Consider the following 17,563-nt stretch of genomic DNA (forward strand, 5'->3'; position numbering starts at 1 on the left):
TAACTGAACTATAACTGAACTATAACTGAACTAGAACTGAACTAGAACTGAAATAGAACAGAACTATAACTGAACTAGAACTGAACTAGAACTGAAATAGAACAGAACTAGAACTGAACTAGAACTGAACTAGAACTGAACTAGAACTGAACTAGAACTGAACTAGAACTGAACTAGAACTGAACTAGAACTGAACTAGAACTGAACTAGAACTGAACTAGAACTGAACTAGAACTGAACTAGAACTGAACTAGAACTGAACTAGAACTGAACTAGAACTGAACTAGAACTGAACTACAACTGAACTAGAACTCACCTAGAACTTAACTGAACTGAAAAAATTGAAGTTTTTTTAAAAAATAACATTTTAGTTGGCAAATTCTCATATCTCCCAGCCCTGATAATTTTGATAAAACGATAAAGCCAACAAAAAAATAGTGAAACAAATTAACACTAACAATTAATTTTTTTTTTTGCTAAATTCTCTTTCTATCGTTCTCTCTTCTCAATAGTGCGAAAAACCGAGTACCTATTTTTTCATTTTTTTCTACAAAATTATGACTGCCCGCCCGACTGTTTCGAGTTCTTTAATCTTATCAGATATTGTTGTTAAAATGAAATTGTTTTTGTTTTCTGTTATGACTCTGCTGTTATAATAATAATAACAATAATAATTGATCGGGTCTACTGAAAGTGTATATTTTATATGTTTCATTATCCACACCAACCACATTTAATTTATAAGTTAACGTTGAACCGATAAAACGTTTCAGTTACGGATCATATTAATTACAAACAAGACGTTCGTTCGCTTAGAATAGAATAATAGAACGGAAAGTAAAAGAAGTGAATTTAAAATAAAAATAAAATAAAAGAACAGAACTTGAGAAAAATATAAATAAAAGAATTATTTTAGAATTTTTAAAAAAGAAATCATTTAGTAAAAAAAAGAAATTTGTTATAAAACTTTTTATAAAAAAAAAAAACAAAACTGTTATACTAAAGTGCGTTGTGTAAAGGATTAATGTAGAAAATCACTTCCGTTTTAAAAGTAAACAAGTAAAGTGTTTTTAAAAAAGTGTGATTTTTTTTAAAAACAAAACAAATATACGGAAATTCCTTTAATATTTCAAAGACTTTTTAAACAACAATCATTAAAAAAGAAAGATATAAAAAACTTTTAAAAATTATTCGTAATTTAATCTAAAAATAAAATATTTTAACTTTGTGATCTTGGGCAATTAACGGGCTTAAAAATACTTTCCAAAATGAAATTAAAGTGAGTAAAAATTTGAATTAAGAATTATGATATTAAGTTTCAAAATAAATGGCATTAGTTTGTTATGTACAGTTATAGAAAGGTTTTCGAGAATTTGAGGAATCAGACAATTGCTTAATAATACAAATCTAGATCGATATAAAAGTTTCAAAATGCTTGTAAATATATAAATATTTAAAAAATCGCTTACACTAGATAGGCCCTTGGATTACTTATTACTAAACCCCTTTTACTTATCTGTAATATTTGTTATTATTTGTTTGATATATGACCCATATTTAATATAATAATTTGACTTGAAACAAAGAAACAATATCGTAAAACAATTACTATGTGATCCAATTATATATGTAAGTATATAGACCGTTATTGTATTATGTTACCAAGTCCAATAGTGTTACCAAGTTTTAAACATTGTAGTATTTTCAGTTGGCACAAGTTTTTCGTAAATTTATTTATGATTTACATGATTATTTTAGCATACATTTGTTAAAATTTTTTTTATTTAAGGTGATTACTGGTAACGTGTAGTTTTTTATCTAAAACATATTTTTGTTGATGTAATAAAATAAAAATTTCTAGTTATTTATAACAACTACTTATTAATAGAGTTATTGAAAACCTTTATTTTTGTTTACTAATAATAGAAAAACAAAAAAGAATCATAAAGATTTGTAATAAATATTTACAAAGATAATTTTAAATTGTCATAATCGGTTAAGCCAACCCCGCCCAAATAGAAATTTCTTTGTAAAATTTGTATTAGACTTTGATAATATTTGAAAATTTATGGTCTACACACTTTTAAAGATATACTCCAGACAGAAGAAAATGTGTACTTTGTTTGCTTCTAGTTCTAGCATCTAAATATAAAAATGGGATCCTTTTAAATCGATCCGAATTCCAATACAGCGACTGCTTTATTCAATACATTTACATAAATTCAAAGAATTAATGACTTCTTTCGATTTCTGTTCAGTACACATCACTATAAGGTCAGTTAAAGTCAAATTGTGTGATCCATTTACCTTTTGCTACTCTTCCAAAGTCTGAAGAAGTTTAGTCGAAAGGATGCTATTTCAATTAAATGATTGCTTTATTTAAAGGCAAGTAATTCGTTTTCAAAGTCATTAAAATCATTTAAATAAACAGGCGGCATTAAAGTCCATGATCTAATCGGATCTGATAAGATAATTCACAGTCTAAAAAGACCAAAGCACTAAATACATTATTGGGGATTTCGAGTTTTTAAATTTTACAATCTTAATGGAGAATTACAACAACAAAAATCCATAAAACTAATCAATACTTTATAATTTGATTATTTGGCATTTAGTCCCCCGATCTGAGTGGATATTTTACATAGTCCCAAGTACAGAAAACACTTTTGCGATTTTGACCGATAAAAAATTCTTAGATCTTGATCAACAATTACAATTACAAGAATCCAAAGTATTATCTTTTTTTACGCAATCACTTCTAGAGATCATATATCGGTCTCGTCTTCTTTACAAAAATCAAAAAACAAATCAATACTTTATAATGTCATTAGTTTGCGTGAAATATTTCGATCTGAGTGTATAGTTCACAATCTCAATTACAATCACAAGAATCTAAAGTATTATTTGTTATGGATTTTTTATTCATTGCACCTCTTGAGATCATAAATCGGGCGACCTCAAGCTATTCTTGTTCGGACTTGTCTTTTTAAGCTTTTATCAAAGTGGATACTATCTGAGTTCTTTATACTACGTTTTATATTAGTATGACTTCCTTATTGATAAGATTCCAGGCATCCATATTGCTGATAATGTTAATTCAGAATAGACGACTAGACTAGAATAAGACCTCCCCAACTTGTCAGTTCTACAAATTTACAAATTTCCTCTCTTATCATGATTTGAAAGTAAGTAAAATAAGCAACTTCCAAGACATCAATCAGAGTAATCTGAGATCAGAGATACATATATATCTCCAATAGAAAAGAATTGAAATGTATTAAGTCCCTATAGATGTTTTAAGTTCCTAAATGTTAAATCCAATTCATATTCAAAAATTTTTTCCAATAGAAATTATTTTGCGAATATGGGAAATATTGGATCTCTAAGACATCGCTGATCGAGAGTTTCTTGACAACTGGCGTTGTTTCTCAAATGATATTTGCTCATTGCTGTAGATAAGAGAAATATAATCAGATTTATCTGAGGTCCAAGATACATAACTATATACCCCTGCAATTGACAATAATGCAGATGTATTAGATTTCATCTAGAATCCAAATCATTCAAATTCAAATTATATCAAAAGAAATCTTTCAAATAGAAATTATTTTACGAATACGGGAAATATTAGTCTCTAAGATATCGCTGATCGAGAGTTTCGATTGTCTTAGACTTAGTTATCTGCTATAGAATACGATTATCATTAAGAAATCGTAAGATCATTAAGAGATCTAGTCTAATTTCTCAGATCAATTTAGATTACGAGAGGAACATGACTTCTAATACATCTTTATTTTAAGTTAGATTTCTTTAAGAGATCCATACACTAGACCAGGTTATTTCTTACACAATGTTCTCTATCTATTTAATTTTATTATTTCAGAATGATATATAGCATCAGACTTTTTTAATTCGTTTAAAGAAATCCTTTCTTATATTAAGACTGCTTAATGTTTAAATAAGATAGGGCTTTATGACCTTTATAAGAATCTCATGGAATCACAAATTTTCTATAAGATCACTGCATAATGATGATCATATATTAAGAAATCCGTGCAATTACAACTTGAGATAGCAATATCATTTAACTGTAATCAAAAACTCAAGTTAAAGTTTGATTTGTCAATAACAAAATGTCAATCAACTTACGGCCATTATTAAAATGACATTTAAAATTTCAGATAAAAACCATATATCAATAAATCTATTCAAATTCACCAGAACATACAAACATCTAATTATAATAAATAATATAAAAAGAAATGGCCTGAATGTAAAAGAAAAAAAACTGACAAGATAAGAAATTATAAAATGTCACTTAAGACTTTCTATATTTGATATATTTACAATTAAAGAATAAAAATAAAAACTAAGGTCCGTCGAGAATGACTAACTAACTGTAGAAAATATGATAAAATTCTAAGACCTAAAGATAACAAAAGATCTATTATAAATTCATCATTATAAAATGACTCACATATGGACTTGCATTTGCCTATTAATTGCAAAAGTGTAGGTCAGGTAAAAGGTTCTGAAAAAATTCTGCAATAATTTTTAAAATTTTGATAAGATTTGCGAAAAAAAAACTTTTATTGGCAGGCTCGAGTCCCATGACTTGTATGATAATTTGTATTGTTGTTTTTTCTTTTTTCTTTTTCAAAATAATTTTTGAATATAAAAACTTATTAATATTTTTGTTGATTAGTTTATCAAGTCTTAACTCGCAAAATAACAACAACAATTACAAGGAAATTATTATTTTACCGATGCCACTGCTTTGATAAGAAATCAAAATGTTTATATATATTATATATATAAAATGGCTGAGGCGCCTATTCCTATAAACGTAGGTATGTATATAATAAACCAGTTGATTTATAATTTCAAAAGAAATGAATCTAATTAAAGAAATTCTTTAAAATAAGAATAAGACTTCTGCTTATTATTACAAAAATAAGAAAGAATTTCATTCATTAAATCTAAATTAAAACTCATAGAAATTCATAGAGAAAGCTTATCTGAAATTCCTTTATGTTATTATTTAGATATTGAACATTCCTAGATAATTTTTCAATTGACCAATCAACCTATAAAAACCCACCACCACATGTCGCCTAAGAAAGTGGCATAAGGTCTTACTGATGGACTTTAATATTTTTAAAGATAATTTTTTTTAAATAAGAGTTTTAAAAGATTTTTAAAATTTTTAAGTTTTTTTTTTAATTTTCTTTATTTAATGTTAGTTAAATGAAAAAAAAAATTCCATTCTAGTCAGTTTTCATTAAACCGGAAATTTATAACACTTTATTAAAAAAAAATTATCTATTCAGATTTTGACTGTTAAGAAATCAGTGCCAGAAACAAAATTATTGCACGCAAATCGTATCATTTTAAATTGATTTGAAAACGTGAATAAAATATATTTATATTTATATAAAAACGCGAAAAAAAGTGTGTAGATAATAAAAATCACACTTGACCACCAATCATCAATAAAAAAAAACAAGATAGCAATTTTTGCTTCAAAATGTTATTAAACTAATGCATAATATAGACAAAATACATTTATTATCTTTAAATATTTAAAAAGCTTAGGCTGTACTTAAAAATTACAGTAATGTGAATAAATTTAGTTGTAAATTGTAAAAAAATATATATATTGGCAAATATTTAAATATATCAAAAATTTTCCTTAATATTATAATTATGCTAATAACTTGTTATCGTCTAGTTTAAATCAATTTATTATCTTAAAGTTTATTATGTCAACAAATTTTGAATTGATTTTAAATTATTTTTTAGTGGCTAATAAGCCGTTCATGTTTTATTTTTAAATTTATTATACAAATATGCTTTTTTTAAAAAATAAAATCATAAACATATTTTTGTAAGTAAATAAATACTTAACATTTTTTTGAAGATATTTTTTCATGATTTTTGAAAAATATTATTGATTAGCACTGATTTACAGTACAATAACTCTTGACCGCTACATAATAACCACAATTAATAATCTAATAATAATAATAATAGGAACAAGTCCCATAACGGGCTGTTTGGGGTGAGCAATCTAAAGCATTCTGCGACAGAATCTTTCACTAAAAAGTACGTTTACTAGAACTGAACTAGAACTGAACTAGAACTGAACTAGAACTAAACTAGAACTGAACTAGAACTGAACTAGAACTGAACTAGTACTGAACTAGAACTGAACTAGAACTGAGCTAGAACTGAACTAGAACTGAACTAGAACTGAACTAGAACTGAACTAGAACTGAACTAGAACTGAACTAGAACTGAACTAGAACTGAACTAGACTTGAACTAGAACTGAACTAGAACTGAACTAGAACTGAACTTGATAATAACCACAATTAATAATCTAATAATAATAATAGGAACAAGTCCCAAAACGGGCTGTTTGGGGTGAGCAATCTAAAGCATTCTGCGACAGAATCTTTCACTAAAAAATTCGTTTACTAGAACTGAACTGAACTAGAACTGAACTAGAACTGAGCTAGAACTGAACTAGAACGGAACTAGAACGGAACTAGAACTGAACTACAACTGAACTAGAACTAAACTAGAACAGAACTGCAACTGAACTAGAACTGAACTAGAAGTGAACTAGAAGTGAACTAGAACTGAACTAGAACTGAACTAGAACTGAACTAGAACTGAACTAGAACTGAACTAGAACTGAACTAGAACTGAACTAGAACTGAACTAAAACTGAACTAGAACTGAACTAGAACTGAACTAGAACTGAACTAGAACTGAACTAGAACTGAACTAGAACTGAACTAGAACTGAACTAGAACTGAACTAGAACTGAACTAGAACTGAACTAGAACTGAACTAGAACTGAACTAGAACTGAACTAGAACTGAACTAGAACTGAACTAGAACTGAACTAGAACTGAACTAGAACTGAACTAGAACTGAACTAGAACTGAACTAGAACTGAACTAGAACTGAACTAGAACTGAAATAGAACTGATTTAGAAGTGAACTAGAAATGAAATAGAAATGATCTGGAACTGAACTAGAACTGAAATAGAACTGAACTAGAACTGAACTAGAAGGGAACTAGAAATGAACTAGAACTTATCTAGAAATAAACAAGAACTGAACTATAACTAAACTAGATCTGCACTAAAACTGATGTAGAACTAAATATATTTAATCCCATTGTGATCGTAAAGGAATGATCAATTAGCTCTTTTCAGAGAAATAGCCGCTTATATCTTAACAAAACTGTCAAGAAAGTGTCGTACAACAGTTTAGTACATTTTAAGTTAAAAGATTCGAACAAGATCGTTAAACACACATTTGAATATTTGGACTTTCCTAGTATAGGTCTAGGTCGTTAACTAATGGCGTGTTATTTCTTCAAATTATCTTCTTTTCTCTCGATTCGAAGTGCACAAAGTGTTTTTTTTTTCACCATTTCGAAAAAAAGAAAACAAATATTATATTCCAATGAATTTTTGCAAAATGTCTTAAAACAATTAATTTTTTGATTGAACAACAAAACAACAATATATTTTTGTTTATACATACACACACACAACTTTTATTTGTTATTTTAACGTTTTTTTTTAGTGAAACAAAAATACAAAACAATTAATTTAATTACTTTCCCTTTGAAATATTTAAACATTTTTATTGCATTTATTTACTAACACCTACACAAAGAATATAAACAATTTAAATTTAAAAAAAAAGTAATAAAAATAAAGATCAATTAAACTATTTACTCATATGTAGGAAAAACAGAAAATTTAAAAAACAAATAAGTAGAATTAAACAAAATGGAGTTTATTAAAACGATAGGTTTTCGATTTTTAACTTTTTTTTTTGGCAAGGTTGTTAAATTTGCTACTTTACTATGATTAGTTGCTTAAAGTAGTAGTAGTAGCAAGTTTTGTTTTTAACTTTTCTAACATTCTAAACTTTAAAAATAAACTATTGCTTATTTTTAAACATTTTCTTAGATCTTGTTTTAAAAGATATTTGATACACATGTCTGTAGATAAATTATAAACAAAAAAATATTTAATTTTTGGCAAAAAAGTACCTTTTTTAGGCATTTCAAAATTTTCTTTCGAATAACAGAAAATAATTAGAAAATAAGACTAATATGTGAAATGATAAGATATTGAGATAAACATATTTCTTTGAATTGTAAAAAAAGTGTTTATTTTATTGTACCGACGACAATTGTCATCAAATAGCAATAATTATCGGTATTACTAAAAGTTATTAATTGACAATTTAATATCTTTTATATAGACAGATAAAAAAAACTTCGTAGTATTTAGAATTTCATAATATTTCAAAGTATTTAATGCTATTTTTAGCAAATAAAAAAAAATAATTTTTTTAAATTAACCACAATAAATATTTGTTTAAATATTTGAAATTCTTGTGTAGCTAAATACAAAGAAATAATTTTTTTTTCAGTTATTAACAGAATGTGTGAAATTGGTCGATTTTGTTGTTAAAAATAAATTCTTAGAGGATTTCATAATAGGCACGAGTTAGGGCTTAAATAGCTTAATAATAAATATAAACAATATAAATACACTTAGGCGAATTTGTAAGAGAAACTAGGGATCGTTAACATGCGATCTTGCTCTTTATTTGATTTTTTTTATGGTTTAATGTATTTCATGTTTTCCTTTTGTTAACTTTTCAGAATGTTACGGTGTCTGAGGCACTCAAAAACTCATCCAGATGATTTGAAAGCCTCTTCCAAAGAAGTCGAACGTAAATGCAGTGATATGCAGAAAAATTTTCGTGAAGCGGTAAAAATTTTACTCTTGGGCACTGCTGAATCCGGCAAAACTACTATTATTAAACAAATGCGTATTTTGCACATTAATGGCTTTTCAGATGAGTAAGTAAAGTGAAAGTACAAAAGATTCGATTAACAAGATTTGTTAGAAATGTAAATGTAGTTGTTTTAAAGGAGTTTTAAAGTAGAGTTTTTCCACTCGAATTCTTTGACTCTCTTAAATCGAGTCACTTTAAAGATTCGATCTCTATACCTAAAGAATCATCAAAACAATACATAGGTTTGATTGGAGCAGATATTGACAATACAGTTATTCTTATACTCTCTTAGTTAGAGATTATAAGCTAACTATTGACCACGGCTTGTTGCCAATAGTGAGCTTACAACGTTTGCTCACATTTAGACTTTGACAACGAACTGTTACAATGAAACAACATTGAGTTGTCAACAATACATAATGTTATTAGAAAATTATAAACACTTTGGTGACAATTTGTTACCAAGCAAATCTCTCTATGTATCTCTATCTCCTTAAAAAATTTTCCAAAATCCATGTATCGATTTCTATTCGCTAGAAAACTATTAAATGTTTCCTTCCTTAAGAGAATTATTAAAATTTTGTTTCAAATTAAAAGATTTGAAGATTTCAATCCTGTTTCAAATGTCTATCTATCAAGAGTCCGTCACTAGCCTAGGTCTATATTGATTCCTTCCTATCCAAATGAGTTGGCAGTTGTTTTTGAACTCAAAAATTGACGACTGTTTCTTGATCTGTTTCCGTTCTTTTTAAAGTCCATCACCGGACTAGTTCTGTATTTGTTTCCTTTGGCATCAATAAAACATTCATTAACCCAAGTCCTAAATAAGTAGTTTTGTGTTAATTGCCTTTCGTATGTTAAAGTTCCGATCTCGATAGCTATTCAGTTTGCAGTACCGAACTAGTTCATTTACTTTCATAAGATTGTTGTTGTTTTCTGAACTCTAAAGTTTCAGTGGCCTCCGGAAGGTTAGTAGTTAGTGTTCTAGTCTGTTAGATCGGAGGTAATGCGTTCGATTCCTACCTGATTCAATGGTTAAGGAGCGCACAACATTCCTGATAGATGCCTAAGAGTATTTCTTCGGATTTAATGTATAACTAACTAAAGTTTCCATCTCCATTCTTTAGGAATCTATGCATGGACTAGTTATCTATCTGTTTCCCTTCCTTCTGATGATAACTTTTATTTTAAGATAGCGTTTGTTTGTTGATATCTAAAGTTCCGATCTTTATTCCCTAGAAACCAATCAATAGAAGAGCAACCTATTCATCAGTTCCGCTTCTTTCTCATGATAATATAAAACTTATTTCTTAAGTCAGGGTTTCTTTGTAAATATCGTTATGGTCGATCTCCTGATCAACTGACTAGTTCGCTTCACTTACTATTTTGTTTTGGTTCATTAAATCCAAAGACTCTATACTTGTTCCGTGGAATGGAACTAGTTCTCTTTCAGTTTATTTCCATGCTTTAAAATTTTGATCTTTATCTTTAGTCTTAATAAAGAACACTGAACTACATCTTTTGTAATAAGTTGTTAGTTCTTTATAAAACCCATATTTCCATCATTCCCTTTCTTCGGGGAATAAAAAGATTTAGATTTAAGTTTTCTGTTGTTTCTAGATCTCTATTCTCCAAAAATCCATCAAAAACTAATTGTGTGTCAATTACTTGATTAGTTCCAAGCATTTATTATATTGTTTCTTTCTAGAAAGCTAAATATTGATCCAGTGTTTCGTTGAAACGTTGGATCAATCTTTATCTTTGTAATTTCGGGCATTATCTTGCTTGAATCAGGTTGTGTATTACTGTATTCCTTTCCATTAACGAAGTTTTAAAATTTAAGCTGCTACTTGTTTTTGGTATCGATCTCTCTCTCTCCTATAAACTTATCATTTCACAATAATTTCCTTTTTTTTAAAGATCGTGATCAGGTTTAAAATTGTCGGGAAATTTTCTAAATCTAATATTTTTGAACTTATAAAATCAATATTATTTTGTAAACATTGTTCTAAACTCCCTTTTACATTTTTCCCTCTTCCAGTGAACGTCGTGATAAAATACCTGAAATCTATCAAAATATCCATGAATCTATATATCAACTAGTCCAACATATGTCAATATTGGGTCTAGAATATCAAAGTTGTGCTAGTAAACACAGTGCTGCCTATATTTTAACAATGGGCGAAACGGCGCCTGAATATATGAATGAGGTAAGTTTGCAAGATCGCTTTTTAAAAAACACAAAATTATTATGGATTATTAGTGAAACAACTAGAAATTTTGTAGTCATTGTATTTTATTCTTTTTTTTTTGCAATATTTTTATATCAAGTATGTTTGTATATCTGCGTACTTTCAATTGGTTCATGTGTTAAACAAATGTTAATTGTAGTAAATTCAATGGGTTACACTTTACTATAGTGTTGTTTTTTTTAATAATATTTGTTTTATTTTCCGTTTAATAGTTTTTTTCTTTGTGTTTATTTGCAAAAAGTATTAAATATAATAAATAATAGCAAGGTTGCAATATTTGTTTATAACATGTGCTATTAAACTGCTCTAAGAGGTGATTGTCTAGACTTAAACTTAAACCTTTTTATAGAAAATGGATATGTAGTTATTGTTCTATGTATGAATTAAAATTGTGATTCTAATTTAAAATGCTCTGACTCTGGACTTGACTTGTGTTTGGTTAATTTGGCTCTTTATGTTTGCCTTTATGTAGCACGATCGGCATTATTTCTGTCATCCTAAGAGCATGGATAACAAATAAAAATTGATCTCTAAATAATCTGATGAGCTAAATAACACGTTTATCGTTTAATTGCAATTATGGTGTAATTGATCTCATCAATATGTCAATACGATCGATCATCAACTGATATCAATGCTGAATAGCTAGTGATCTCTCTAGTTGCAATTATGGTGTAAGTGATCTAATCAATAGGTCAATATAGAACAAAACACGATCATCAACTGACATCAATGCTTAGTAGCTAAATGTTATAAGTGATCTCTCAATACTTTCTAATTTCTCACATCAATATATTCCAAAGATTGACTATAAACCTTTGTTATTATTATAGTGATCGCGTCAATAAAAAAACTGAAAAAAGTCGTCCGATCATGGTAGTTCCAAAGACTAGTATAGTAGATTCCAAAAAGCGTCTGTAGACCTTTGTGATCGCGTCAATGTGTGAATTCCATATAGCACCAAACTCGATCATTAACTGATCCGATCGTATTAAACTAGATCCCAAAGATCAAAAAATAGCCTTTGTTATAATGGTAGTGATCGTGTCAATTGTAAATTACATATAAAGGATTTACAACCACATGAAAGAAGTGATTGTGTTGTCAAAATCCTGTAAGCAACATCTGATAGCACAAGACTCGATTATAAACTGGTACGATCGTGTTGAATCCAAAGACAAGCAAAGTCGATTCCAAAGAAGACTTACAACTACATGAAAAAAACTAATTATGTTGTCAAAATCCTGTAAGCAACATCTGATAGCACAAGACTTGATCATAAACTGGTACGATCGTGGTAAATCCAAAGATTCCATAATTAATTTTGGTTACAATGTTGGTGATGGCGTCAATGTATGTATTCCATAAACATATATAAGGACGTACAACTACATGAAAAAAGTAATTGTGTTGTCAAAATCCTATGAGCAATCACACTCGATCAAAAACTGGTAAGATCGTGTTAATTCTCAACATTAGCATATTCGATTCCAAAGATCGACTATTAACCTTTGTTGTAATGTTAGTGATCGCGTCAATGATCACTTAATAATTGTAAATTCCGTCTATGAGGTCTACATTGACATTGAAAGCACCGATCGTTGTGAAAAACGGATATGTATACATTGTTATATAAATTAAAATGGTGGCTTTAACTAAAATGCTTAATTTTAAGCGCCATTTAGTTGTTTTATTTTAACAAGTGTTTTTTTGTTAAATTTTAATTTATAAATAATATTAAAACCATAAATAGATTTAAAACAAATATTTATATTAGACATAAGTTTTAATGTAAAATATTTAGCTAAATTAACAAAACTTTCCATAAATTTTTTTTAAATAGTTTAAAGGATTTAACTGAATAGTTTCTTGTCAATAAAATCAAGATTTTTTTAAATAATTTTCATTAAAATATATAGACAATGATATTTTAACTTTATTTTTCTTATCCACAAGTGTTTCTTCTTTCAATATTATTAGCATTTGTTGTTTATTCAAAAATAAAAAAAAATATCAATAAACCACAAAGTTTAAATAATAAACAGTAGAAAAACTTGTGTTTAAATAAAACAAAAATTAAAAACAAATATAATATTTAAAGTATTAAAAGCTGTGCAAAACAAAAATTGACACTTGCCTGCCTCATTTGCGTCATTAGAGAATAATCAATTTTTTGGAAATCTTAATATTTAAGCACTTAAAATATTTTTTTTTATTAAGATCTTTAGACAAATATCATAAAGGTACTTAGGAAATTGTTAAATTAAAATTTCTATAACTTTATCCGAAATCAAATATATAACACAACTCCCACCCCCCGCCACCTTTACACTACATTTAAATGATTAACATCTAACATTATCATGACTACACTTGACTGCTAATTATTTATAATTAGATCAAGATAAATTTTATATGTGATTTAAATATAGATATGTGATTAGATATAAATGATAAACTTACAACATGTTAACATCATCCGATAATTTGTTGGTCTATTGGCTGATGAAACTGCTTGATGTGTTTAAATCAGTTTAGTTGTATTTAGTTTGTAATTTAATTCTGTGACCTTTTCACTAAAGGTTTAATGAACTACAAAGATTTTCATTTATATTAAAAGTAAATTAGTGTTTAGATTTTAAGTGCAATTTTAATCTTTAGTTAGTTAGTGATAACTTAATCGTTAGACTTTTTTTTGATCAACAATTTTGAAGTGTTATTAATGTTTTCTAATTATAATGCTGCATTTTTTTCGTATATTTTGTTTAACACATGTCCCAGGTGATATTTACTTTGATTGTGTTATCCACAGTTGGAATAGAAACCGATCTATGACATAACCGTTTGACAAATATAACCTAATTTTTTATAATCCTTCTGCTAAGCTCCCTTTGCTGCTGTCCTAGTGATCTACATCCTAAATAACTATCGATTTGACTCATGAGTTGACTAGTGGTTTAGATATTTTGACTTTTGCTATTCGCCTCCATTTACTTTACGATCGGCATTATTTTCTGTCATCCTAAAAGCATGGAGAGCAAAATTGATCTCCAAATGACCTGATGATCTAAATAAGACTTTAATCGCCATTGTGGTATGCATAATCTTATCAATATGAATTAACAGCCGCATTAAAGAACTATCACTACTTTCATCAATATAATATGATAGAACAAGGCACGATCACTAAATGTAAATTCCAAAGATTAGGATTGTTTTAATTCTAAAGATCGACACTTATTAGGCTTTGCTATAATGTTAATGATCGCGTTAATGTGTAAATTTAATATACACAATGTAAGAACTTACAACTACATGTAAGAACTGTAAGCGACTTCTAATAGCACCAGATTAGATCTGGTCCGATCGTGTGAATTTCAAAGATTAGCATAGTAGAATCCAAAGATCTACTATTTACCTTTGTTATGATGTTAGTGATCGCGCCATAGTCATTCGTCCCAAAGGTGTGCGTGATCTCTCAATATTTCTGAATTCCCTTCCGGTTTACTTCCACATAAAAGAACGTGATCTCTCAATATTTATGAATTCCGTTCAGGTTTACTTCTGATCGTGTTCATTAAAATTTTCTCCTTATATTTTCCAACTTTCATAACTATTTGTTTTCCAAATCTGTATTTTAATAGTGGACGATATCGGTGAAGCTTAGTTTAATGATCATTTGATCTGCTTTTATCACATTTTATTTTGAGAGCTTTTCGGACTTAAAGGTATAGAAGTTTCTTCTTTTCAGGGAAACGTTTAATGATCTTAAGATCTTCTTATATGATCAGCAAATGATCATTTAATCTCCTTTTACCATATTTTTGTTTCTGTACGATATTCAACTTCTTTCCAAGAACTCCAAAGTTTGTAGATAGTTTACATTGACCCGGTAATAGTCCGGTTGAAGTAAACAAATAAACCGATCTTTCTTTTAATCTTTTTCTTGGATAACCAAGTCCATTGCTTATCACAGACTCTCCACTTGTATGGTGTGTTGAAATGGGGCTATTCTGATGGTCTCAGTGTATAGTTAAACAGGGATCTTAGATTTCATTCTAAATCAAACTGATTGCAAAATAGAGCATGGTATCCAACTGTTCTGACGATCAATTTAAAAAATAGTGACTTGTGGTCACAATTAAGAGCCAGTCTTAAGATCTTAGAAGATCTCTTAAGTTTAAGTCTTTCCTAAATTTTTAACAATAACATTTACAAGTGTTAAAAACGTGGGAAGAGACCTAGTACTCTTCCTACATTGCTCTAGTCAAGTATTAATTAAACGAAGAATTTCCCATTATAATCCAATTGATTTTACACAATAAAATGGTTATAAACTCTCACATAATACTCATAATTTATAGAATGTAAAGTCCAATTTAATATTAGATTTTACATTGCCAATTAGTATTACAGTCTATAATATATAATAAATCTTTTTCTCCCACACAACACACCGGCGTAGATTAGAAAACCCCTGCTTCTTGTAAAATTAAATAAATTACAAATAATAACATTTAATAATTTTAGAATTAAATTTGACTCATTTTGATATATAACTTTAAATAAATCGTCAACGATATTGACGTTATGATATACGACAAGTGATAAGATTATAATGCGGCACTGAGAACGTACGACATAGCAGATTTTTTTTTTTTTGTATATATTTTTTGGGGAAAATACGTTATTTATACTTTAGAGTAGTAGTCATTGTTGTCGTTGTTTAAGATTATGATTAAATATTATTCATTAATTAAAACATTTAATTTGTTTGTACATTTTTGCAGGAATATTGTGATCATGTTATGACATTATGGAATGATGTTGGCATACGTACATGTTTTGAACGCTCGAATGAATTTCCTTTATCCGATAGTACCAAATAGTAAGTTTTCTCTTATCTAACACTTTATACGGAAAAACTTATTTATATATTTTTTTAATTCTTTATTTTTAGTTTTTTGGATAACTTTGAACGCATCTCAGACTTTCATTATATCCCTTCTACAGAGGATATTTTACACAGTCGTAAAATCACTACTGGCATCCATAATATATCATTCCGCGTAGAGATTCCCAAACACATGGGTGGCGGTGAGCAAATCTTTCACATGTACGATGTTGGCGGTCAACGTGATCAACGCAATAAATGGATCCAAGTATTCGAGGGTATTCAAGCTGTTCTCTTTTTAATCTCCTGCAGTGATTTCGATCAAACACTGAGAGAAGATCCCACACAAAATCGTTTGCAAGAGGCTTTAAATCTCTTTAGAGGTGTTTGGCAAAATCGTTTCTTGGCCTCGGCCGGTCTTATAGTATTCCTGAATAAACAAGACATAATGGAACGTAAAATAAGAGCCGGTAAACATATTGTTGATTATTTTCCCGAATTTGAACAATTTCGCAACAGTCCTCAGGCTGAGAGTTATTTCGATGAATGTGATTGGACGAAAAAGTTTATAAAACAAAAACTTATCGATATAACCCAAGAACCGGTGAAACGTCCCTCCCGCAATCACATGCATAACTCGAAACGTGAGTGTTATTATCATTTTACCGTGGCCACCGATACCAGTTGTATACGTAAGGTATTCAATGATGTCCATCAAATGATATTACATGAAAATATGGCCTCCATGGATCTTTATTGATCGACAATAAGAATATTTATATATTATATAGACCTGAAGCGATTTTTACTAATTTTAATTTGTAAATTTAATACAAAATATTATGGACTGTGATTTTTTTACCATTAAGTTATAGTTTTAAGTTGAAAAGAAAACTTAATGTAAGAAAACCATTTAAAAAATAAGTAACCATTTCATTAGTGCTTAATAACCACTTGGGTAATAGGTGGGGATCTCGAAATAAGTTTTATATCTTTAAAATTTCTTCTAAAGTTTAGATTTTTTAAACGAAGTTTTTGCCTGTTACCAGCTACAATAATTTATATCATTAAATGTTGAATAACTAATGTAAATAGTTGTAATAACTAATGTAATAGTTATACCTAGTATAGTTATATTTTGTATATAAATTTTAAATATATTTTATAAACAACAAACACATTTGTAATAAATAATAAAAAATGCACCTGGAAATTTAACAAAAAAACTTTTAACACAAATTTAGTTTATTTTTTTTTTAAAGAAGAAGTTCCTTATATGAAAGGAAAACTAAAACATATGTATATCGATATTTATATAACGTCACGGTAAATTAAGAAATAACCCCTTCTATGTGGTATTTGTTCAATTATAAACCGTACCTAAAGATAAAGTTCGATTTTTATCACAATTTCATAATTTGTGTATTGGTGGTTTAACGTATAAATGTTGGGCCGCCTTTGGGCAAACCTTCTGCACTAGGTACAGGCATCTTGGTTATTTATGTCTAGATTTAAAGAAATTGGATACTTGAAGATCATTGTTGCAATGGATCTTTACTTGCACTACAACAAAGTCAAAT

General features: G+C 28.3%; 1 protein-coding gene across 2 annotated transcripts; it reads left to right on the plus strand.

Moving 5' to 3' along the window:
* Positions 1-732: 732 nt before the first annotated feature.
* On the plus strand, positions 733-17,211 carry LOC111683361 (guanine nucleotide-binding protein G(f) subunit alpha). Of its 2 annotated transcripts, XM_023445435.2 has the most exons (5): positions 737-1,279; positions 8,701-8,901; positions 10,879-11,047; positions 15,880-15,977; positions 16,050-17,211. In XM_023445435.2, the coding sequence occupies exons 1-5, from the start codon at positions 1,269-1,271 to the stop codon at positions 16,741-16,743; spliced, it is 1,173 nt and encodes a 390-aa protein (XP_023301203.1). In that variant the 5' UTR covers positions 737-1,268; the 3' UTR covers positions 16,744-17,211. The 2 variants fall into 2 exon arrangements, with proteins under 2 accessions (XP_046808729.1, XP_023301203.1); XM_046952773.1 differs by lacking the exon at positions 8,701-8,901 and having other exon boundaries at positions 733-1,279.
* The last annotated feature ends 352 nt before the right edge of the window (positions 17,212-17,563 follow it).

This window comes from Lucilia cuprina, chromosome 5 (assembly GCF_022045245.1).
Source record: "Lucilia cuprina isolate Lc7/37 chromosome 5, ASM2204524v1, whole genome shotgun sequence".
In the NCBI taxonomy this organism is placed as follows: Eukaryota; Metazoa; Arthropoda; class Insecta; order Diptera; family Calliphoridae; genus Lucilia; species Lucilia cuprina.